This window comes from Melanaphis sacchari, unplaced genomic scaffold (assembly GCF_002803265.2).
Source record: "Melanaphis sacchari strain LSU unplaced genomic scaffold, SCAv2.0 Contig50_pilon_pilon, whole genome shotgun sequence".
Taxonomy (NCBI): Eukaryota; Metazoa; Arthropoda; class Insecta; order Hemiptera; family Aphididae; genus Melanaphis; species Melanaphis sacchari.
The window spans coordinates 2,739,919-2,765,076 of NW_020271344.1; the positions used below are offsets into that span (position 1 = coordinate 2,739,919).

General features: G+C 24.1%; 3 protein-coding genes across 6 annotated transcripts; 1 reads left to right on the forward strand and 2 right to left on the reverse strand.

Annotated features, from left to right (window-relative positions):
- Nucleotides 1-363: 363 nt before the first annotated feature.
- On the reverse strand, nt 364-5,181 carry LOC112599296 (transmembrane and TPR repeat-containing protein 4-like). 3 transcript variants are annotated; one of them, XM_025346123.1, is made up of 14 exons: nt 4,842-5,181; nt 4,559-4,753; nt 4,243-4,474; nt 3,955-4,141; nt 3,689-3,874; nt 3,375-3,614; nt 2,836-3,044; nt 2,588-2,762; nt 2,292-2,500; nt 2,122-2,229; nt 1,231-1,372; nt 856-1,171; nt 566-791; nt 364-455 (listed from the first exon to the last, which is right to left on the reverse strand). In XM_025346123.1, the coding sequence occupies exons 2-13, from the start codon at nt 4,611-4,613 to the stop codon at nt 610-612; spliced, it is 2,241 nt and encodes a 746-aa protein (XP_025201908.1). In that variant the 5' UTR covers nt 4,614-4,753; nt 4,842-5,181; the 3' UTR covers nt 364-455; nt 566-609. The 3 variants fall into 3 exon arrangements, with proteins under 3 accessions (XP_025201908.1, XP_025201909.1, XP_025201907.1); XM_025346124.1 differs by having other exon boundaries at nt 373-455; nt 573-791; XM_025346122.1 differs by lacking the exon at nt 364-455 and having other exon boundaries at nt 462-791.
- Nucleotides 5,182-6,995: 1,814 nt separating this feature from the next.
- Nucleotides 6,996-12,824, reverse strand: LOC112599302 (DNA replication licensing factor Mcm6). Of its 2 annotated transcripts, XM_025346136.1 has the most exons (14): nt 12,424-12,820; nt 12,205-12,354; nt 11,877-12,144; nt 11,017-11,165; nt 10,506-10,761; nt 10,241-10,424; nt 9,820-10,178; nt 9,200-9,367; nt 8,980-9,117; nt 8,744-8,896; nt 8,547-8,676; nt 8,343-8,483; nt 7,352-7,500; nt 6,996-7,277 (listed from the first exon to the last, which is right to left on the reverse strand). In XM_025346136.1, the coding sequence occupies exons 1-14, from the start codon at nt 12,513-12,515 to the stop codon at nt 7,155-7,157; spliced, it is 2,460 nt and encodes an 819-aa protein (XP_025201921.1). In that variant the 5' UTR covers nt 12,516-12,820; the 3' UTR covers nt 6,996-7,154. The 2 variants fall into 2 exon arrangements, with proteins under 2 accessions (XP_025201921.1, XP_025201920.1); XM_025346135.1 differs by having other exon boundaries at nt 8,343-8,676; nt 12,424-12,824.
- A 1,544-nt stretch (nt 12,825-14,368) lies between these two features.
- Nucleotides 14,369-23,715, forward strand: LOC112599303 (peroxidase-like). Its single transcript, XM_025346137.1, has 12 exons — nt 14,369-14,485; nt 16,241-16,439; nt 16,738-16,917; nt 17,098-17,267; nt 17,342-17,555; nt 18,694-18,891; nt 18,953-19,088; nt 21,025-21,181; nt 21,288-21,464; nt 21,526-21,724; nt 21,793-21,892; nt 23,418-23,715. The coding sequence occupies exons 1-12, from the start codon at nt 14,369-14,371 to the stop codon at nt 23,488-23,490; spliced, it is 1,920 nt and encodes a 639-aa protein (XP_025201922.1). The 3' UTR covers nt 23,491-23,715.
- Nucleotides 23,716-25,158: the final 1,443 nt, after the last annotated feature.

The window sequence follows — 25,158 nt, forward strand, 5'->3', positions numbered from 1 at the left end:
TTTAGCAATAAAAAGTTATAAAAATTGTATCTTTTAATAACAATTGCTATAAGACACACTATGATAAAAAAAAAAATGATGGACAGTTTTGTAATTGAAAATTCGTGAATTATCCTGTACAAACATTACGCAGAAATAACACTAATAAAATATAATAACTGATTTTCTAGAACTAATTAATCTTCATTAAATTTAAGTAAATTAATATCTACCTTAATCTTAGATTATATCGTTGGAATGGTTAAAAGAAATTTGATGTCATAATAGGGATAAATAAAAATTATAGTATGACATTACTTAAAAATAATTATTAAATAAATAAAAAAAAAATCATTATTAAACAACTAAGTTATAAATTAATCACAACCATACATTTATTTTTTCAGCAGTGGTTATTAAAAATGTTTTTTTTATTAACCATTTTTGTTCATTCTACATTTAACTGTATTACTTTTCTGTAAATTAAATCAATATTTTTATTATAATATTAATATACACATATTTATGCTCGACCTCCAATACATTTTAGAACGCAAACATGATAGTAATATAGACTCATACTTACATATTACCTTAATATTAAAGAAACAAGAGCTTTGTTTTAATACATTAAAAATCCTTTTCTTGTTGATAAGACTTCATATTAAGAGTGGGTTGATTGATTTCATCTAAATGTTTATGAAGTAATGCTAGGTGATTTTTAACTTTTTGCATATTTGGATCAATCATTAAGGCTTGTAAGTAATGCATTTCTGCAAGATCATATTTTTCCCACCGATGATACAAAACTCCTATAATAATTGAAGAAACAATAAATAATTTTAATAAAAAAACATAAGTTAAATTAATACTTACCCAAATTTGAATGATATAATGCAACTAATACAGTTTTAGAAGTTAAATGTTTTAATTTAATAGCAGCCAAAAAATGTTTTTCAGCTTCTACAAATTTATCTATTTTACCTAATATGTTAGCTATATTAAAATGTAAATTTGGTTCATTTGGTAAAATAGAAAGGGCTGTGCGAGCTACATTCTCTGCTCTTTTTAATTCGCCTATTGACTCTAGGAGCACAATCATATTATTCCATGAAATTACATGTGTTGGCTGTTGAAATGTAGCATTTTGCCAAGCAAATAATGCCTTAGTCTTTTCTCCCATTTCCAAATACTAAACATAAAATTATATTATACAAATGAATACCATCGCATATTTCATATAGGCCTCACTAGATTTCCCAAGTTGAAGTAACAATGAGGATAGCTTTTTCTGTGTTGTAAGGCTGTTAAATATGCATCTTCAGCTTTGTTATATTTGTGTTGAGCGGATAATACAATACCTAAATTCATCCAAGCAGCAGCAAAATCATTTCTAAACAGAAAAAATTAAATATATTTTTCATTCTGTGCATAATATTAATCTTGTGTTTTAATTAACACAATATTTAATGATAAATAAAAATAATAAGATATTATCATTATATTAAAAAGAAGTTAAACATACATAATATGTTGTTACTGCCTTTCATACAATTTACACAGAAAATCTACCAGATTCTTGTAACAATTTATTTATAGATATTATTAAATTTTTAGAGACTAGAGAACAATATAAGCTGCACTTGAATGATAATTTTTTTATATTTTTATAAAAAAAAAAATGAATTACTTAAATTATTCATTTTTTAAAATCATTCATCTCATTTTAAAATAAATACATGAAAATTACTTTGCTAGAGCATAGTTTATATTTCCTTCATCATCAATTTTATATGATAGAGTAACAATCTGGTACATAGATTTACTATAATTTTTTACTATATAACACATACATATAAAATAAATGTGAGAACAATGAAACAAACATCCTTAAGTTAATAATATTAAATGTTACTTTAAAATAATTTATTATTGTATGAGAATTTTTTTTTTTTTAATGAATAAAAAATATAATTATATATATTCAAAAATCAATACTTCAACATCCTAAAAATATATAACTTAATTATATCCATCATACAAAATTAAGGAAACTGATCGTAAGAATATTATAAATATAATTTCTTGCTAATGTCAATTATTATATTTTAAGTAAAATATTAAATTCTGTTTATTTCTCACCTAATAGTAACAGCTTTTTCTAATAAAAATCTGGCCTCTTCCAATTCATTCCTATCTTTTAAAATATTTGCTAAATTATTCATCGCTTGATCATACCTTGGATGTAATCTAAAAAATGTTACAATCATATCAATAATTTACTTTTATAAGAAGTTTATTATTATATTTACAATAGCGCATGTTTATAACGTTCTATTGCTTCCTGTACATATCCAATATCAGCTAAACTTTTCGCTAAATTATAATGTACTTTAGCATTCATTGGGCAAACTTTTAATGCACTTCTAAACAAATCTAATTCAGTATTCCATTCCTTACTGCGTTGATATGTTCGAATGGAATGTACAACAATCAATAGTAAAATGCACATTCTAACTATCTAAAATACAATGAATAAAATATGTAATTAAACAAATGTTTATACAATAAATATTACACATAAATTATAGGTGATAAATTAACTTACCCTTTTAATAAAATAATTTAAACATAATCTTCTGATACCCAAAACTACAATTATAATAAAACCAGCAGAAGGCAAGTATAACACCCGTTCTGCTATGACAAACCCAACAGTAAACATTAAATTTGAAGCAGGCAGAAATGATAAAAGACCTAATAGAAATCCCATTTGCATTTGTCTGAAAAATAATATAATTATAAATATTAATCAACAACAACGATATATTATACATTTTGGAAAAAAATACATACTTTACATCATAATTTTTTGAAAACAGGATTTTATAAAATATGAATACAAGAATGATCCAAAATCCAAAAACAATGAACAATCTTGGATCTTTAGGAAATTCATTTAAATGTATTAGAGGAATACAGCCCATTGACCAATCAAAACATAGCCAAACAGGACATATCATTATCCAAATGTTAATTAAATAGATATAACTGTAATTTACAAACTGAAAAATAGTTAAATATATAACAAATATAAATTAATAAAATTAATTTAAAAATAAAAATAAAAAAAATTGGTCATGGTATGGCATAATTTTTGGCTGCAGTCACTGAGTGATGCTGCGATCAAGCATTGTCCTATATTGCTAGCTTTCAGGTAGATAACCATCTGAGATTTTAGTAACAAGTCCATATCTCACATATGAAAACATATTATGTTGCAAAAACCTAACCTTCCGTACATTCACAGAAACAAGAAAAAAATATCCCACAACTAACAGACATAATTGCCTAAGCTAAATAATAAAAAAAGAAAAAATTGTAAATTTACATACTCTTTCAAATGGTGTTGATAAAAATGATGCTGGATTATCAATTTGTTGAAAAATAGGAGGTGTACCCATAATAGTCCATCTGCCATAAAGAATAATACAAAACCCAGCAGTCAATATAAACAGCCTTTCTAATGATTCTTTTTTAAGCAATCTAATAATTTTTGAGATTTTTGTATTTTTCATAACACTTTGAAATGTAATTTTGTTAATTATAATAACTTCATAAACACCACAAAATGTCTGTAATTAGATATATAACACTATTAGTTTTATTTAATCATAGAATTTAGTAAAGTCATAACAAACAATTATACCATAATCATAAGTCCTTGTTCTTTACATAGCATAGCCATAATACTTAGGACACAACAAAATAATGTAGCTATTATGTTGGTAAATGTATTTATTAGTTTAGCTTTTGCTGTTTTATGATAAATAATGAAGACAAAAAGTGACAAACATGCACTAAGTAGATCAGCACGACCGACTATACCAGACACCTAAAAATAATTAAATAGGTACATAAGTAACTTGATTTATTATTATATTCATAGTATACAAGTGTAAAACAAGAACATACTACTTCTACATGAACAGGGTGCACTGCAAACATGAGAGCAGCTAAAAATGAAGTCTTAGGTGCATTTCCATTAAATAACAAATTATAGACATATAATAGTTGACAGGAAACAACTGCATGTAAAATTATATTAGTTAAATGTAATGACTTAGGACACAAATGTCCATTATTTAACCACACATTAAACCTAAAAATAATGAAATTAATAGTTATTAATAAAATAAGAAATCACTTATAATTTAAATAATAGAAAAAGTAATGTTTTTAAGTACCCATGTAATTACATACCTAAATGACAAAATTGTAAAAGGTCTGTATGATTTATGACTGGCATGGTTTGTTAGTCTTGTACCCCAAAAGTCGTGGCTAAAAATCTTAACAACTGGTGTTTCAAGGTTTACATCATGATTATTTACAACCGCCTCTGAATCATCAAACACAAAACCACCATAATACGAGTTACCATAGCATAATATAGATACAAATGCTACTATTAAAATATATAACCATACTGGAAACTCTGCAAATTATAAATGGATAATGATTAAATTATGTTAAATAACAACATTTTGCATAAGTAAATATTAAAATGTTATTCTTTTACTCGGAATTGGTAGTTTTGAATCCCAAGAGTTGTCTGCTGATTGCTTAGACTTCATGATTAATTCTATAGTTAAATTTTAAATATTAACTGCTATTCAGCTCAGTATTCTCATAATGCATATTAATTAAGTATCATGTCTGTGGTATACATAATATTTGAAACATATTAAAGAATTTGAAAGAATTGTAATTAAAACTATAAAACAAATAAAAACACACAAGTCATTGAATATTAAAGCAACTTACGCTTAAAATATTAATAGAAAAACAAGAATCATACATACTTTTACATTCTCCCTAAACTTGATGTTTTTAGAAAATTACATTTCCAAATCGGTTTCAAGTCAATATAGATTTCAACAGTTTTATCGCGACTGCTATAATGCAATTCATTTAAACTACAAATCACAATGACAACTACCTACAGTATAATATGTTTATGCTATTCATTGGATTTGTAGTGTAGTTTTGTAGTAAAAGTATTGTAATAGTCATTTTACTATTTTCGTAGGATCTACAAGATTAAGCATCAAACCATAGAATTGTGAGTACAGATTACTGAATACTAGTAGTTTGTACTGACAAAATAACCACATAATATTAATATTAATATATTATAATTCATTAACTCTTTAATCATTATCAACAATTTCCGAGATATTTTGATGATAATATGTTATCGCTGATTTTTTTTATACAATATTATTATCTATAATATTAGCAATATTAGTGAACAGTTACATGGATCAATAATTCGTGGTAATTGTACTATTTTTATAAATTCAAATTATTCTAAAGTATGTAAGAATTTTTATAGGTAAGTTTTAAAATTACCTCCAATATTTTGATGACGAGGGGAGATTATAGTTGGTATGGAATCTAAATTGTCTTTGAGGTTCTAATTCTAAACGTCCAAAGAAGGATTTAGTCATAGAATAGAGATTAAATTGAAAGGCGACTCTCGTAAAACGTTTTGAATGTTTTGAAATAAGTTCGGCTATAGCGCTCACGACGGTTGTCTTAATTACTATACATTATAGTATTATACAATCGAGTTTTTTACAATTGATACTAATACTAATGTATTTTTATTCTTTTTGAGTTATGACTATATACATGCTATCAAAAATATAAAAATTAATAATTAATATTTTTAAATGTTCAAGTATTCTGAATACTTATTACTTAGGTATACTGAATAAAATAAAGTAATGTATTCAATTCATTAGGTCAATAAATAATTATTTTGTCATAAAACTTAAAATGTATACATCAAACATTTATTTATATACTACATAGTATAAATATATTTTTTGTCTTGATAATAGATTAATTTAAATAAATATCTACATTAATATTTTATTAAAAAACAACAAAATACAACTAGGTTATTACTTACTATCATTTTACATTTAATTAATACACATACACATTATCATAAAATACAATTAAGTTAATAAAATATTATTAGGTAATGACAAAATAATATAATAATTTTGTCTTTTGTCTATACATAATTGACATTTTGTCAACGCAAGACTTTTTTTTTTTATTTGAATATTTATCATCATAAGAAATAATTGAAAGTTTTGTGGAATCAGAAGTACAATCGTTTTTTACATTCATAGTTCCACTCAAATCTTAACTGGGGACTAACACATCATGCTTGATATATAGCTTTGAGTATAAGAGTAATTTAGCATTTTTTAACCATGTTAGACACATCCTTAGATAAATCTATAATTGTATGAGTATATGTGCGTTTATTATTTATATTCTGATAGGATTGAGGCAGTTTAGAATGTTTATATGTTTATTTCCTAAATATATAGTATTTGTCAAAAATAATAAAAATCTGCTACATTTTTGTTAATGGTTTGTAGTTGGTGCTTTATTTATCTAATGAATTTTTTTAGTGCTTTATAAGATATAACCATTTTTTTTTTTTGTATGTTAAAGTTTAGCTCAAAATCTTTGAATACCTCTATAGTCACTGAGCTTAAATGCATCTTCCTTACTCATTTAAAAATTGTACTAGTCCCACTAAATTACGTATAGTTATAAATATATATATTGACAACATTACTTGTATGAAATCAGTTGTTATAGAAAAAAATAAAATAAAACAGAAAGTATTCTTTAATTATACATACAAATATACAATTTTTAAAGAACACTATTAGTGGTGGTGTTTGGATATATTCTTCATTATTTCTTCTATAATTTGCCAAGGTTATGCTAAATTTCTAAGGATAATCAGTTTGGTTGTTTCAAGGAAAAGTTTTACAAGCAATTATGATTAATTATAATTCATCAAAATATAGCAAATAGTACAAAAACTTTATAATATTATAATAAAATTAATTGTGATACATTTAAACACTTTTTTTAATAAAAGCATAAAAAATATATATATATACAATACAATATTGAACACTTACACTTTTTATTCAATATATTCATTAAAATATTATTAGCAAATAAAACATGGTTACAACTCACAAAATGTATTCGGTATTGTAATTGATGTATAAATAATTTTAAATGAATACTAAGATTATCAGGAATAAAAAAAATTACAATAACAATAAAATGTATTAAAGGTCAGCCACAAAATTAGGATGTACTACTAATATAGGATCTTCATCAACAATATCTTGTTCTTGTTCTATACCACTGGACTGCGATTTTGATTGGGATAAAGCAATTAGTACATTATCCTATTAAAAATAAAATAAATATATGTAAAATATAGTGGAACAATATAGTACATTTTTTTTGTTAATTAACTTACATTATAAATTAATCGATCCAATACTTTCTCAATGAAACTTTTCTTTTCCAACAACTCAGATTCGTCATTGATTTGATCTTCAATTTGTTCTAGGTACCAATTGATTATACCACTACGTAATAACCCACCATCTTCACTCTCCCCTTTTTCTAAAACATTAAAAATTTAAAAAATGTATTTCTTGCCAAAATAACATATCAAGAAGCACTGTCTACTATAAAGTAGATATCACTAAAGCTAGGCAATTGTAAGAGCTGTATATTGTTCTATAATATACTCTCAGTTTAGAACAGACCAAGCTAGACATCTGAATAATACCATGGTGAGTTTTTAAATGTATATTTTCCATTATTTTTTATCTTCAAAGAAAAGAGAATATTTTATCATTTCCAAAAAAATTAATATTTTTCTTAACCTATGCCCAGAAATATTTTAAATATTAAAAAAAAAATTATTATGTACATTAAAATGTATCAAATTTCTACAACTAATATTTTGTGAATAATAAAATAAATCAATAATATAAGTTAGGATATTCCATGTCAACAAAATTTTAACTCTACTTAAAAATTGTTATCATAGGTACAGATATAAAAATAAACATAACACAGCAAATAAATTTTAAAAATTATATAATATTAACTATTAAATGTCAATATGAATATTTAATGAAAAACATCTATAATTATCTTTTTGTTTTTAAATAATAACAATTAAACAATACATTAATTTGTTAAAAAACTGTTTTTTTTTTTTTTATGTTAAAATTCTCAATTTTACTTAATTTCCCCCCTATTATTATGAAAAGCACTGAAATTTTTTATTTATAGGTGCCAAAAATACTAACTAGATCCTACTTACTATCACAAATGACACAAAGTTAATGATTAAAGCATTTATCTTGTATAAAATAATAAAAAAATACATATTATGTAAAACAAATACATTTATGGTTTCACTCATTCTTAAAATAAATCAGCTAAATACAAACCAGCTATTCGTTTTTCTTCTTCACTTCTCATGTAAACAACAAGCATGTTAGTAATGCGTTTATACTCGTCAAAAGCTAGTGTTAATTTTTTTTTAGTTAATCCTCGTTTTTCTGGTTCTTCAACAGAATCAACATCCATTCCTAAATAACATAATATTATTAACACAAAATAAATTAAAAATAATAATACAAATAGTAAATTACCATCAGCATTATCAGGTATTTCATTTAATAAATCATCATCATCGTCATCTAGATTAACATCAGGTTGTTCTACCCGAATTATGGACTTATTAAGTAAATTGAAAGCTTCAGACACATGTTTAGGTGTTACCTGAAGAAAAATTTTATTTTAAATTAAAATATTTGTTTTTTCTTTAAATAAATAAATTATTATTTACATGATCTGAACATTCCATTTTAGCCATTGCTTCAGATAGGCGGATTAATGACTCAAGTTGTCTTACTGTTATACGCCATGTTGATTTTGTACTAGATTGACTATCACGCTGTCTTAATTGAGCATATGCATTTACTAATTTTTCTGAAGCTTCCTAAAAATAAAATACCAATGTATGAATATACTATTGCAACTTTAATAGCAAAAAATATACATTTATTGCTTTTTTTTACTTACAACTGTGATTTGAGGTTTAAATTGACGAGCAAAACCAATGTACGTTAAAATATCTTCTTGACTATATAGTGTTTCAGTTACATCTTCCATATTACTGTGGATTTCAACAATTGTCTTTGCTATTGCATAATCAACAACCTACAGTCATATATCATTAAAAGTTAATATTATTTATTATAAACACTTAACGGAGTTATAAATAAAAATTATTTTTACTTACTTCACTACATTCATCAATAAGAACATAGAATAAATCAAAACGAGACATGATTGGAGCTGAGAGAGATACATTTTGTTGTAATGATTTACTTCGATCATACCGGCCATTAATAGGATTTGCTGCTGCTAATATCGATGTTCTAGCATTTAAAGTTGCTCTAACACCAGCCTAAAACCATATCACTTATAGTTTTTAAATTAATTCAGAAAATAATTATTACATCAAAATGCAGTATATCACAAATATTTAAATAAACACAATTTTCCCATCCCTCAAAATCCAGAAGAAAACCTTGGCAAGTGTATTCTTTAAATGTATAGAAATCTAATTGAGCTTAGCTTTATACATATCAATTCACTCAATTAACTCTTGTCAACTATCTAAAGTTATTACATCTATTTAAATATTCTATTGAAATTTAATTTTGTTTATGTAAACCAAAAATAATATAATAATTAATATTTAGAACATAGTATGAATCTTTAATAAAGTATCAGTCATTAAAAATTATGATTATATACTAATTTTAAATTGAACTTATAGAGAATTTAACACTTAAAAATTCTATCATTTAAAAATGTTTAAATTTGTTTATTAATAAAATATCTTAAATACTATACTTTTGCTATTGATATAGTTTGTTGTTCCATAGCTTCATGAATAGCTACTTGATCACGTGGATCCATTTTATCAAATTCATCAATACAACACACACCATTATCAGCTAACATAAGTGCTCCAGCTTCAATAACAAAATCAAAAGATTCCTCATCTCTTACAACAGCAGCTGTAAGACCAGCAGCACTAGATGCTTTCCCAGAAGTATAAACAGCGCGAGGACACATATCAGCGACTTGTTTCAATAACTGAGACTTTGCAGTACTAGGATCACCAACTATACAACAGTTAATGTCTCCACGAAGAGTAGTGCCTTCTAATGTTGTTTTTGGAACTCCACCAAAAAGCATTAATAAGACACCTATAAACAAAATGAAAAATGAAGCATTAATCAAATACTTATGTGCATATAAACCTAACAACCTTTTTTAATTTGATCATTTCCATGGATTGAAGGGAAAAGACTATTTATTAAATTCTGGTATAAATTACGATCACGGTTCATTTCATATATTTTTTCCCATTGTGGCCCAGTCATTTGCCTCTTCATACGTTCAATTGAGTCAACAGTCAATTCATCATTATGTATTTCACCACTTCCACCAAACTATAAAATATATTAATTTCAACATTTATTTGACATTACAGATAAAGAAAAAAAAAGATTTTTATCTCTACAATTTCTTACTCTTGAACCGGTTACAGATAAGCTGCATGCTAAAAACGCCAATTTGTAATTCAAATCTCTGATTCCTAAACATTTCAATCCTTTGACACCTTCATTATTTGCATCTCCTCGTTTTTGTCCAGAAGCAGATTCAGCTCTTGCAGAAGGCGTGGACATAACACTTACATCAGGGACCACAATCAGTGTACCAGTAAAATCGTATCTATCACCTGCTTGTACTGTTTCAACATTTTCATTTCTTAGGATAATTTCAAGGCTAAATAACAAAATTATTCAAAATATACATAAATAAAAGATATAATTTTTACTTAATTTCTAAATAATTAGAAATTTGAGTTAAATAATCATTTGTAATTTTTTATTATAATAGTATGATTTCTATATACATTTAAGAAACAAATAAATAATATGTAGTTATAGTATTCATAGTTATTTTCTAAAATGATAAATATAGTTATATAATCTTTTAATTTATATTTTGTATTTTAAGTATTTTAGTAGGAAATAATACCTTCGTGGAATACTCCCACGAGGAAGCTCTGATTGACATTCTTGTACTCTAATTTTTTGAAAATCAACAAATCGAGATTTATTAACATTTAAATTAAATCTCCTTCTATTGGCACAAACTGGATTCCGGCATATAGTTGGCTGCGTATACTAAAAAAAATTATTAATAGGCTTAAATACAAAATATTTATTTACAAATTGTATTTTTATTATTGATTTTGCTAATAAAATGTTGGTAGTCTTATACAAAATTATTTGTTCAGTAATTGGATAAAAAATAAATAAATCAATATTATTTTATTCAAATACTAAGGTAAAAACAAAAATGAAAAAATAATTTTAAGTATATAATACTCAATTGGATATAAATATATGATAATTAAATGGAGAAAATTAAAAATGAATATAAAGATAAATCAGTATAATTTCAAACTCAAAATATGAGATATTAAATAATTAACAAGATAACATTTTAGATAAATATTATCTTCAACAAATTAAAATACTGTTGAATAAAAGTTGACAATGTTTTAATAATGCAAAAAACAACATACTCTGAAATATAATTCCAAAAATATATAGTACAAAACATAACTCATTTATGATGACTGATGATATTTAATAGGTCATTAAAATACAATATTATTTCAAATAACATATTATTCAATTTGGTAAAAGAGTATGACTATTACATAAAATATATTATACACTATTATAATAGTGTATTGCACTGATATATTTTAATTAAATATTTTTAATGGCAATCCCACAATAAATTTTGATAGACAATCATTGAACTGAGTATGATTTATCTTTTATAAAAATATATACATTTAGATTGTTTTTAAAATTAAGGCTTACTTTGAATTGTTGTTCAACATTTGGAACATCTGTCTGGCAGTCTTGACAAGTGAAATGTCCAGCTACTAGTTCTGGATGAATAGGATGTGTTCTAATAACTTGTCCAGAAATACGTACCAACTCACCAATTTTAGAAGTTGTTAATTCTCTTACATTAAACCTAGTGGTAACATCTACAAAACTCACAAAATAATCTTGTTGGTTTCCTGTAGCTTCAGTTCGATCAATTACAAAATTTCCAACAGCTAAGCACAGAGCTGGGTAAACTCTAAATAAATAACATAGATTCAGCTAAGTATATATTAATATATATATTAACAATTTTTACCTATAATATTCTTCAAGAATGGTGATAGCAAGATTCTGATTGAATTTTTCAACATCAAGGAAACTAACCTCTAATGTGAAACGTTCAGAATTTGTCATCTCAATAGCAGATTCCAAGTATTTAGGTTCATTACAACCCTCTTCAACAAATCTAAAATATAGAGAAATATTATAAAACCACTACAACGTAGTTTAAAATTAAATTATAATTCAAACTCACTCTTCTAAGAAATCTTGAAATAATTTTTGTGATCTAACTTTTAACTGATCACGTACCCTGTTGACTCCTGTCTGGGTTTCTGCGACATCCATATTGAATAATAGGTACAACGATTAGATTAATTTTAACAAGAAATGATTATTGTAAAATACACGACAATGTATATAAAAATTAACATAGACGACGATGAGAGAAAAAGCGAATTACGATTTAGGAATTGACAATACGGCTAAACACTAAACAGTGAGCGAAAAATATTAACTGTGATTCACAAAATAAACTTAAATAGCTAGGAATTATTTTCAACAGCCGGACAATCTTTCCCTATTCCCTATAGCATATTATTATACTGTTGAGTGTTGACTGTAATAGTGTTTATTGTTTTGTTGTTGTCTATCAGAAATTGGCGGGAAACTTTATAACCTGTATAACCACGTCTATTTTTTTGATTCATAACTCTGTGATACCATTTAATACCATAACTAGGTTTGTGTTCCTACAGCTAAAGATATTACCATAGTACCTACTACCTAGATAACAACTAAGATTATTTGATATTTCATAAAAAGTGCAATGTAAAGCCTCTTAATAAAAAGTTACTTTTATTTAAATAAATTAGTACATTTAACTTTGATCATTTGATAATAATAAAACGTAAACTACAGGAATTTTTTTAAATAGCTCTTTAAAAATATTGATTGATGATCATTGAAATTAAACTATAAATATTAAATGAAAAATAACAAACGTTAAGAATTATTTTTTGTGTTGGATGATTTATGACGACCTCATATTTCATGTTACGAAGATAGAAAATTGATATATGATATTTCTAAACACTGATTAAAAAAATATATACTATTAATGATGCGAAATTTTTTCAAAATAATTTTAAAACTAAGTGTCTAAGTAGGGTTTTTTAGTATAATCCGTATTGAAATATAAAATTAACTTACTGTGTGCATGGCTAGCAATTAAATAGCGCACACTGGATTTTAGTTTGGTTAGGATTTTCAGTGTTTTCAATATAGATTGATCAGACATCTATGGGGCCTCTGCGTCTGCTGCCCCTCCTCTGCATTATAGCCAAACTAATTAATATCACAAACATTAATTTACAATACAAAATAAATAATTCTTTCAAATTCCTATTTTTGTTTTGATTATCTTCTCTTAAAATATAAAGTATTTGATAATAACATTTATATAATAATATATACTATAAACAAAATAATAAAATAACTAAACAATATTCATACAATAATTATAAAAGTAATAATTTTATAAATTATATTTATTATACTTTTATATTTAATTTATAATAAATTATTGTTCAAAAGACCCATAAGTCCCAAAAAGGAGAATGAGGGAATAAAAATACATCATATATTCATATGCATTAACGGGTTTTTAAATAGCTTTCAACTATTTTTTAATTTCCATGATATTTACATTAAGTATTATACAAAATACTGAAACGTAAGGTGTAAATAATCTTTACTCGTTTTAATACAAACCCGTGCTAAGCTATATGATAATAATAATATATAATGTAAGAACATTATATATTTATTATTACGTAAATTATATTTCATAGAAAGTGATTAATAATTTCGTTTTTTCTCAATTTTAACGAACATGTATATAATATATTTATGTTTAATGTACATAGATTTATTTATATAAGTACTATGAAATACTTAATTCCATTAAATCTTGTAACTAAATGAAAGGAATAAGAAATTATTTTTTTTGTCCTGAAAATCATAATAATTGAGCGGATCTAATGTATAATGTATAAGTTATGTCTACGAGTCTACGCGTTATTATAATGGGGTATTTGCTATTTACTATAAAAGTAGCAGTGTATGTTTTGGTATTAGATACTATTAGTTATTCTTTACTATTAAACACATTACCTACTTCAATATATTCATAACATAAAATGACACAGAAGATAGGAGTTCAACAAAAAAGTTATTTTTACACTTTTGCTGCATATTTTACTACATATATACAGATAATAATTATTATATCAATAACAATTCTTCTACAAACGCATGTAAGTAAAACAATACATCTATTATACTAGTTACTAGTACTCAAGTTTGTATTTAAATAAATACTAAATTTTTTAAAAATTCATCAACATAACTATCAATTATCTAATTTATTTATAATCTATTCGATTTTTAACTTCTGCATCTTTTCAAATAAGAAAGTAATTCTAGTTTGTCTTTTGGGGGACCAAAACTAATTGATTTCCACTTCCCAGTATTTTTCTTGATAAATGGAAAAAATATGGATCTACAATCATTTTTACATAAAATAAGTATTTTTAAAACTCGATTTTCTCGTTTTATTGTAATTCAAAAACAAATAATCGATGAATATTCATTATTCATCATATATTGATGCAGTAGGTACTTAAGTCACTCAGTGGCGATAAACGCTCGACGTCATCTATACGGGAAGAGCGATTTCCGCTGTATTTTGTAAATAGGTTAATCAATAATGTAGATATATTGGAAATTAGGTTCAAATTTCACTTTAAAGTAGCTATTTTTAAGACTTATATTATCTAGTTATAACTTATAACAACTGTAAAGTGATAAAGTATTAGAAAAAATCGTGTATTAACAAATTAATGATGTCCCAAGAAGATTATTCAAGAAATAAAGGCTATAATATAATCATTTTAATCTATAAATAATCATGAATTAATTAATTATTAATCATTATTTGCAATGTTATTCTGCTATTACCTATAATTATTATCCAAACCCGATATAGTAGATATATATTTGTTATAAATATTAAATAAGTGTAATACTTAAATACTACTGATCATTTAAATTTTATGAAATCATTAATAGTACGTACTCCTATAAGTCGTATACTAATTAGTGATTAATGATTGCTGACTATACCTATACGGTCATATTATTAAGTTCCTACAGAGTTACGTATTATTATTGATTATAGGATATTAGAATTATCTTTAATTCTATAATCAATAGTATTATAATATATTATATTATATTTATATCCACGATTACCTAGCTTAGTTAATCATATGTTTAAATCTATAAAATAAATAATGATAAATGTTGTTATTGATTTTTGATTCCAACTTACAATCACTCAAATTTAGTCAATTTAAATGAAGTGTATTAAACTATAATCTAGGTACATCTATTTTGTACTCACTACTCAGGTATATTTTACAACCACAAGTAGATTATAATAATTAACTAATTTTTAAATCTAAATAACGAATTTTAAACATTCAATGAAACCATAATAATAATAATTTAATATCCTATTAACAATTGATTACCTGTTATAACTTGGGTTATTCGTACTTTACAAAATTTTAAAACTTATTATTGTAATAATTTAAATACAATTTTTAGAATACCTATACTCGTTGGACGTTGAACTTAATATACCTATCAAATAAAACGGTTTAGTATAATTTATATAGTATACTAAATTATAATACACTAGAGGACCTCTGGTAGAGGCGCAATAATATTACAAATTCTCTGAGCATGTGTTTCGAATGTTCAATGATAGGCAAATTAATAATTAATTTAAATACTAAATCAATATATATACATGTTACGTACATATTATATATATATTTAAGATATTCATATTACCTATAATAAAGAATGGAGATTGAAGAACTAAGTTAAATTTTTGTTAACATTTAAATCACCATACATACGTACTATATATAAATAATGTATTAAATACCTAATAGTATTATAATTAGTACATATTATAAAATAATGATTTTGGTTTAAAATAGGCACAGTCACCATTTTTACACACAGATGTATTTCCATTAACAAATGAAGATTACATGAAGAGATGTGCACCATTTATAATATGTAATCCAAACTCTAAGTATAGAACTTTCAATGGATCATGTAATAATTTAAGAGTACCTACATGGGGCGCATCTAATACTCCATTTCTGAGAATCCTTAATGCTGAGTATAGTGATGGTAAATAATTGGTATTTTACTTGTATTTATTATTAATTATAAATATGATGTATGTTTACTATTTTTTTTTTCATGATGTTCATTAATTTAGAATCATCAATTTTCATTTTTGATATAAAAAAAACATATTGTAGTAATTTAATTTAAATATGAACCTAATAATAATTATGAAATAGTAATAATATTATTATATAAATATTAAAAATTTTAATGATTATTTAGGTTGTAACTTGATAAAAATTATATGACATGTTTGTTCCTATGTTTCTTTGACTTGTTTAACCGAAATGGTTTTTAGGTATTTATAAATTTCGACAACAATCAAACGGATCACAGTTACCAGGAGCTAGAGAAATTAATACAAAATTATTTTTGAAAAATCAATGGTACGATTTTGATGAACTAAATATACTCTTAATGCAATGGGGACAATTTATAGCTCATGATATCACCCTTTTGACACCAGACTTCTCTGTTGGTAAAGTCATTATTAATACTATAAAGCATAAATTTAATGATTTTTATGTATTTTACAGTTAATGTTAATAGTTTAATTAATATTTATTAAAATCCTGTAAAACTAGTATTAAATTTTTAAAATTTTAAAATATATGCTATAATGATGATTAACAGCAATAATTTTTTTTAAATTTTATAGACAATTGTTGTTCAGTTCAAAATGTATCTAAAGTACCAACTCAATGTCAAAATGTAATTAATATACCAAAAAATGATCCAATTTACTTAAATTATAACAAAACATGCATGTCATTTAACCGCGCAGTAACATCAGCTAATTTCAGTTGTCAAATAATGCCAGCTACATTTGTTAGTACAATATAAAAAGTTTTATGTCTACAATTCTATTAATATATTATATATACATATATTTTAATTTTTAGATGGTTGAAGTTTCTCAATACATTGATGGATCTCATATCTATGGATCTAATGATTCAATAGCAGCAGGACTAAGATCTTTCATAAACGGAAAACTCCGATCTGATATTCTTAAGAGTAACCAAAATACTCGAGTTGAAGAATTTTGCCCACAAGTGAATCGAACAACACTACAATGTGACTCATCAACAAATTCTAAAGCTTGCTTTCAAGCTGGTTAGTTGATTATAATTATAAAACGATTTACTCTTTTTGGTATAAATTATTAACATATATTATAGTCTTAATATTACTCTAAACTAATAATTTATTAGTAATAAGCTAAATAATACTATTACTTAATTTATACAAAATTGGTAAAATTTAAGATTAGGTTTAACTTATGTTTTCTAATGAGAAGTTATTCTCAGCGGTATCTGTTAAGTATCAAATAAATTATTATAATTTATATAGGTAGTTAATTATTAATTAAACATGTTGTCTATAGTGTTAAAGCTAAAAATTATAAAATTTAAAGTAAATTTTGAAGAAAAAAAATTTTACTATTGTTTTTTTAAATTTCTGTAATTAATTTATAGCTATAATGTACCTAGATGATGTGTCTTTAACTTTTAAATTGAAAACACTAAGCCCAATAAAAAATATATATTCATGAAAAAATTAAAAAGCTTTATTGGTTATAATTGGACTTCACTAAAATCTAATTTCTTAATTAACTATTTTGAAAACCTATAGTGATAATCTGGCGACATTCAATTTAGTCAGAAAATAAAAATTTAACCCATTGCTACAAGCATTCGTTGGTGAAATTGTGGAAATTGAACTTAGTCCAACTAAATTCTATTACCTTATTCTTACCCCAAAAATAAGCCCAATTGTATGGTTTTGACAGTAAGTTTAACATAGTAATATTGATATAATTCGGTCAAAACATCGTTATTTGGATCGTTATTCATTACTGTAGCTTATCGGTTCAAAAGAAACGATGCAATTATCCATGACATAGCTAATACTGCAATACAATTGCAATTTACAAACGAAGTCCGAAAATGTGTTCATAAACACGAGATGAAATCATAGATCACCACGATAATCCAATCATCCAATCATTAGACAACTTTAACTAGTCTAAATGACATATTATCATGTACGTCTCAAACATTTCAAATTATTAACTATACTGTCATTACTGTTTAGTATATATAATATATACAACATTTAAACATACTATCATTGACTATAAATTATGCTATATATATATATAAACTTAGTTTATTTAGATAAGAAATGCTAAGAATAATAAAATTAGAGAAAAAAAATTATTTATATAGATTATTTGGTTTGTTTTATACAGGAGATATTCGCATAAATCAGAATTTGGGAAATGCACTTCTTCATAATTTATTCTTGAGATTTCATAACCATTTAGCTTCCAAGCTACTTTACTTAAACCAATTTTGGTCTGATGAAATGCTCTATCAAGAAACTAGAAAAATTATTGGAGCAGTTATTCAACACATTACTTATGATCATTATTTACCTATTATATTAGGTATAACAATGTATTTTTTTGAATATAACTATTTTGTTATCGGTACCTTTTATACTTTTAGGAGAAACGTACACAGAATATTATGGTTTATTTACTCCTCAAACGATATACAATGATAAAATAAATCCATCTACATCTTTAGAATTTGCTGCTAGTTCATTTCGAATACTTCATAATCAAATTCCAGCTCAATTAAAGTATGGTATTTAATATTTACTACCTATTTAATAATTATTTAAATAAAGTGTTCTCCATATAAAACTATGACAATGAGTATAAATAATAAAAATATGTATTATTTGCATACCATATTGGGCAAAGGGCAAAATGTATGCTACGCATAAACTTTTTAGGAAAAATAACAAATTCAATTTTTAATATTATTAGTATCTACATTAGAAATTACATTATTATTATAATTACCTAATTATATAGGTGTTTAATTTTTTTTAAATTAAAAAATAAATGGGTATTTAATATATTTTAGAGATCTCCTCCCTTATTAACCTAATAACTAATATAATTTTAAGTTATTATACTTAGTTGTTTCAGTGACGTTTTAATATCTAATAGAACGTAACAATGGCGTATGATTTAATGTGTGTTGTGATGTATGTGCATGTGGAAAAGAGTACAAAAAAAAAAAATTAAAGACTTAAACAATTCTATTATTAATACATTATTTTATATACACAATGGCATGTTTAAACAATTAAACTAATTGTATGGTATTTATAGCAAATTAAACTTTTTTTTAAAGCTTAAATTTTAAAATTTTTTTTTTAAATTATAAAAATTTACTTAAACTTAAAAATTGTGTACTATATGATCCTTATAAATTGGTTTAACAGTATTTGAAAAAAATTATGAAACACAATATGTATTAATTGTAAAGGTTTAAAACTTGTTTCTATTACGTATACCTATATTTATTTTTTTTTTTTTTTGAACTATAAAGGCTTCGGTGACTAGGGTCATTAACTGTGATAGGGGTAAGGTTGGTACGTACGATAGGTTTTTTTTTTTTTTTTTTAAGATTGTTACGGTTGATAGTAAACACGTGTATGTGTGGCAAGTTTTTAACCACTATGATCCCGGGTGGTCACCCATCCGGGAGTTAGTAGCTGTGGCCGTTACTTACTCTCAGTCATATTCCGCGACTGGTAGCAGCCAACGCGCCACTTCAAGCCACGTATACCTATATATTATCATTTTTTATAAATAATTAATTAATTTCTACCTAGTGATTTAATTTTTGTTCATGAATATCTTTTGGTGCAGTAAAAATCTACTAAATTAAATTAAATTAAAAAATATTAAATAATAATAAAAATAAATATTTTTTTTTTAATATATTATATTTTAATTAAAACTAAATATCATAGTTACTGATAACAAATTGTATTTAGTTTTCAGGGAGAGAGAAGGGGGGATTTAAAGTAATTTGGTATTTTTAATACTTTTCAAAATTAAAAAAAAATGTATGGGAAATTAGTTCTCAACAAAATTAGTTTTGTTTTTTCTTGTTATTAAAAAATGAATAACTGTGCGACGTGCCTATAACTACTTAATTAAAATTAACATTGAATATTTATATTAAATTTTCTACGAATGGTATTTTTAAATATTAAATTATTTTAACTATATTTATGATAATTGAATATTAAACATTCTTCAATGCATGGGTAATATATAATATATATACAGAGGCACTTGCGCTCCCCCCTAGAATTTTAAATTTGTTTCCTAATTGTAATAATTTAATGTTATACTGACGAAACATAATAATGTTCTATAAACAAAATGTATAATAATAATACTTAATTGTAATAATAACAAAACATGATAATGTATTATAAATAAAATGTATAAAAAAAATCTTTATTTATTTTTTAAATTAATTTTGCCCCCCTTAGAAAAATGTCTAGTTAGTTAGTAAAAACTCTTAAAAATATATTACAAATTTCCTCGTAAGTTGTGTTTATATCAGTTATTTTCTATGTATATACTGAAATGTTCAAAATTATTTTTAAATTATAACACTAATCTATACACGTTGTTCAACATTGCATTATTAGATGAATTTAAATTCTTATATAAATTGGTATTTATATATTTTAAATATTTTCTTAGCTTTATAGATAAAATGTACAAAGTTGCATTTCAAGTTAATTTAACGGATTGGATGGATAGACCTGATTTGTTACCCATGGGAAAAAATGTTGACTGGTTAACAAGAGGATTTGTTGAAACTCCAGGTCGTGAATATCAACCATCATATAATCAATTGGTTAGATTTTTGTTTATATTATAAATTATAATTGATATTTTTTAATAATTTTAATAACTTATTTTATAGCAATTGCATTTATAAAAAATAGTTTAATTATCTTTAGATTTCGAATTTCCTCTTTCGCTTTAATTTACCGGACATTACTGGCCAAGATTTATTATCAATTGATATACAGCGAGGCCGAGATGTCGGTTTACCAGTATACAATGAAGTCAGAACTATTTGTGGAATACCACGGGCCAATTCGTTTGATGATTTATTGGATTTAATACCTTTTAAAGTTAATTTTACAATTCATAAGTATAACAAATGAAATAAATAAAAATAATTTATTTTATTAGGCAATACAAATATTAAAAACACTTTATGCAACAGTACACGACATAGACTTACATGTCGGTGCACTACTTGAGATGCCAGAAGAAGGATCCATGGTTGGACCTACTACTAGATGCATATTATCTGATAGCTTTTTTAGATATAAGTATGGTGATCGCTTTTTTTACGACGTACAGGGACAACCTGGTAGTTTCACACAAGGTATTTTATTTTTAATACTTATAATATATATTCATTTTAACTACATAGTATTTTTTTTAATTTTCCAGAACAACTAAAAACGATAAAACAAATTAATTTAGGCCATGTCATATGCGCTACAACTAATTTATTAACTCTACCTTTAGATATTTTTAAAAGTTTACATGAGTATGTATAATTTATTTTAAATATTAATAATATTAAATAATATAAGAGTTATAATTTTTTTTAAATAAATCACAAAATTTATTTTATATTATCTTCTATAGGTTTTAAATTTTAAATTCTGAACAATTGTTTTTTATGACTTATTATCGTACAAAAAAAAAAAAAAAAAAAAATGAAAATAATACAATGTAGTCGATTAAATGATTTGATTCACAAAATAGGTTTAGTTTTTAGTAACAAATTATTGGTAAATTATTCCAGATACTTTTTTATAATTGGGAAAAAGAATAAACACTTAATGAAAACGGAATTTTTACGCAAAACCAAATTGTCGATAAAATCTTGTTTGTTTGGTGTAATTCATGAAATTTTTACCAAATTTTTTATCATCATTTTCATTATAGGTATAATAAAAATTTCAAAATATTTTGACTATTTTTAAAATTTTTAATTTTTTTAGTCTTTTTTTTGTGATTTTGATAAAGAAGTGCTTAAAAAATTAATATGAAGCTTCATAGTTAGGTTAATAATAGTTCTAAAGTTTTGAAAATCTATAATTATAATACTTAGCGTTTAATGTTAAAATTTTGACATAATTCGTAAAAATCGCAAATATTAGCAAATTATTCAGTAGTAAGAAATTTACTAAAACATTTCATTTTATGTGTATCTAAATTTTGTGATTTTTATATAAAATTCCTTAAACTTACTTTAACGATAAAAAATTAAAATGTTAATTATTCTGTTATTCTGTTATAATTTGAAATAATTATTCGTGATAATTTAAAACTTTTACGTACTTATGTTATTAAGAATTTTATTATACACGATGACATTTTTAATTTATTTTAAGATATTATCTATTTTTACTGTTTTACGATATTTACATACAGATGTTGTAATATTTTGAGTTATATAAGTAAATTGATGTAATATGTTATAAATATATATATAACATCTGTATGTAAATATCATATTATTATTATAATAATAATTAAATGGTAATAAATAATAATAAAATAAATGCAATATTTTCGGAAAAAATATATCAACTATTGTTATATTAAAACAAAAATAAATTACTTTAATAGTTGTAATGTATGTCGAAAAAACATCATGAAATAAAGTTTGTGTGGTTTGTGATATAAGCTAATAGTCGATCATCTTTCAGAATTTTTTTCATTTACATCATTAAATTCAAATTTACACCCCCATCATAATCATAACCCATTTTACACCTAATGTACAGCAAAGCGGTATCCATTTGCCTACCTTTATTCATATATAAACTAAAAAAAATATTTTATTATTATTCTAAGTAATTGTAAATTGTAATGTATAACTTATGTAGGTAATGTTGATATCTATTTAAAATATTGATGTATATAATTTCATTATTTTGCTAAGATTTTTTGCTTGACTTGAATATATTAATAACATAATTTAATGAAATCAGTACCTATTATTTTAAGTAGACTTAATAATATTTTAATTTTTAATATATATTATATTATGTTTATAATAGTTTTTCTTCGATTAAATGGAATTGTGATGAACATTTCAAAATAGATTTAGAAGCATGGAGAGAATTCAAGTGAATATTATAATAAATTTAATTTTATGAACTTTAAAAATTAAAACCAATAATACAACAATATACCAGAAGGCAGAAAGCAGAAAGCCGCTATTGGGATCAAACAACACATCCATATTGTAAACAAATCTGTATATTATTTCACATGTTACAAATAACTATAATGTAAATATTTGTAAGCCAATAATCCAGATGACAAGGATTTTTAATTGTAAGAATAAAAAAAAACAAACAGATAATAAGTATTTTAAATCTAAATAATGTTTTATTTTTTTGATTTTTGAAAGATTAAAAGAAATTGTTTGTGACTTATTTATTTTAGTTTAGCTTTAGTCCTACAATATACAGTAAGACTTTATTAATATCAAGATTAGTATTTTTAATGAAATTAACCAAGCATGCTCCCGTCATTATTTTTCTTTAGTGATTCCTTTTTGAATTTAAGAACTTTTATGTACACTTAAGCACTATATTTTCAAATACTTAAATTTAAATATTTTATTCAATTTAAGGAATATCGTGTATTCAGTGTAGTCTAACGAAATTCAAAATATTTTTTTCAAACGATAACCATTCGTTTTTACTGTAAATTATTTATTAAGTATAAACTGTGATATAGATTGTTAAGGAGTTTATTAAATTTAAAATTTTGATTTATTCAAAACGAAAATAGAACGGGTAGTTTTTGAGTTGGATATTAAATTTTAGTTTTTGAATAGATACTGAGGATTATTATTCTTAACTTTATTTTTTCTATCCTAAATACTCAAAATCAATAGGTTTAAATGTATGTGGCTTATAATTTATTTATCGTATGGTATTACATAGATATATAATCAAAAGTAAGAATGTAAGATAATTATATATTTATAATAACAACAATAAAAATAATAATTTCTATTTATGCCCATTAATAGTACTAATCTGCACTCTGAGGGTACCTTTGGTAATTTAAAGAAATGGTTCGAATTAAACTTTAGGTTTGTATGTCTAAGTTTTTAAGTTACGATTTTTTTTCGGCGTATACTAGTTGCCTCCCAAAATATACGAATTGCCTCCCATCCTTATCGTAAATAAAAAGGTTAATTTACACTAGTTGCCTCCGATGACCAGGTAGTTCATAATTATATACGAGTTGCCTCCCATATAGAATTAAGTAGTGGTTCATAAACTTCACTAAACAGTTCCACATAAATAGGTAATGTTTATTCATTATTAAAAATATCAGAGTTGGTTAAAAACAATAATAATATAAAAATAAAACATATTATATTACTTATTAAAAATATATAGTGCAGTTAAAAACATCAATCTTAGGTATAATAATATGTAGAATAATGTTATAATAGTATTTTTAGATAAACATTTGCTGTTTGGGATTGTCGGGAAGCAATTCGTTATTCGTATAAAAATTATTGACCTTTTTGACTTCGGGAGGCAACTAGTGTGTCCCCTTTTTTTAAAATAATAATCAATAATACACATTTTAATCTTCGTTTTTTAGAAGTAATGAAATATATATCGTTAAATGCTTTACAAACATCTGACGCAGATTTAGGATTTGAAAGAAAAGATTTTTATGAACACAAATACCTACTTTTTCAAACAGCAAATACCTACATCAGATATAGCAAAATGTAAATTAGTTACCTATGTAGTTATTCATTTCAGT

Coding starts and splice junctions, on each gene's coding strand:
- LOC112599296 (XM_025346123.1), bottom strand. CDS start 4,613: ATGAAGTCTAAGCAATCAGCAGACAACTCTTGGGATTCAAAACTACCA. Junction 3,875..3,954: donor ACCCTGTTCATGTAGAAGTA/GTATGTTCTTGT, acceptor AATTATTTTTAG/GTGTCTGGTATAGTCGGTCG. Junction 2,230..2,291: donor CGTTATAAACATGCGCTATT/GTAAATATAATA, acceptor AACATTTTTTAG/ATTACATCCAAGGTATGATC.
- LOC112599302 (XM_025346135.1), bottom strand. CDS start 12,515: ATGGATGTCGCAGAAACCCAGACAGGAGTCAACAGGGTACGTGATCAG. Junction 12,145..12,204: donor ATTCTTGAAGAATATTATAG/GTAAAAATTGTT, acceptor TTATTTATTTAG/AGTTTACCCAGCTCTGTGCT. Junction 11,166..11,876: donor ATGTTGAACAACAATTCAAA/GTAAGCCTTAAT, acceptor AATTTTTTTTAG/TATACGCAGCCAACTATATG.
- LOC112599303 (XM_025346137.1), top strand. CDS start 14,369: ATGACACAGAAGATAGGAGTTCAACAAAAAAGTTATTTTTACACTTTT. Junction 16,918..17,097: donor GACACCAGACTTCTCTGTTG/GTAAAGTCATTA, acceptor TAAATTTTATAG/ACAATTGTTGTTCAGTTCAA. Junction 21,465..21,525: donor TGGATTTAATACCTTTTAAA/GTTAATTTTACA, acceptor TTATTTTATTAG/GCAATACAAATATTAAAAAC.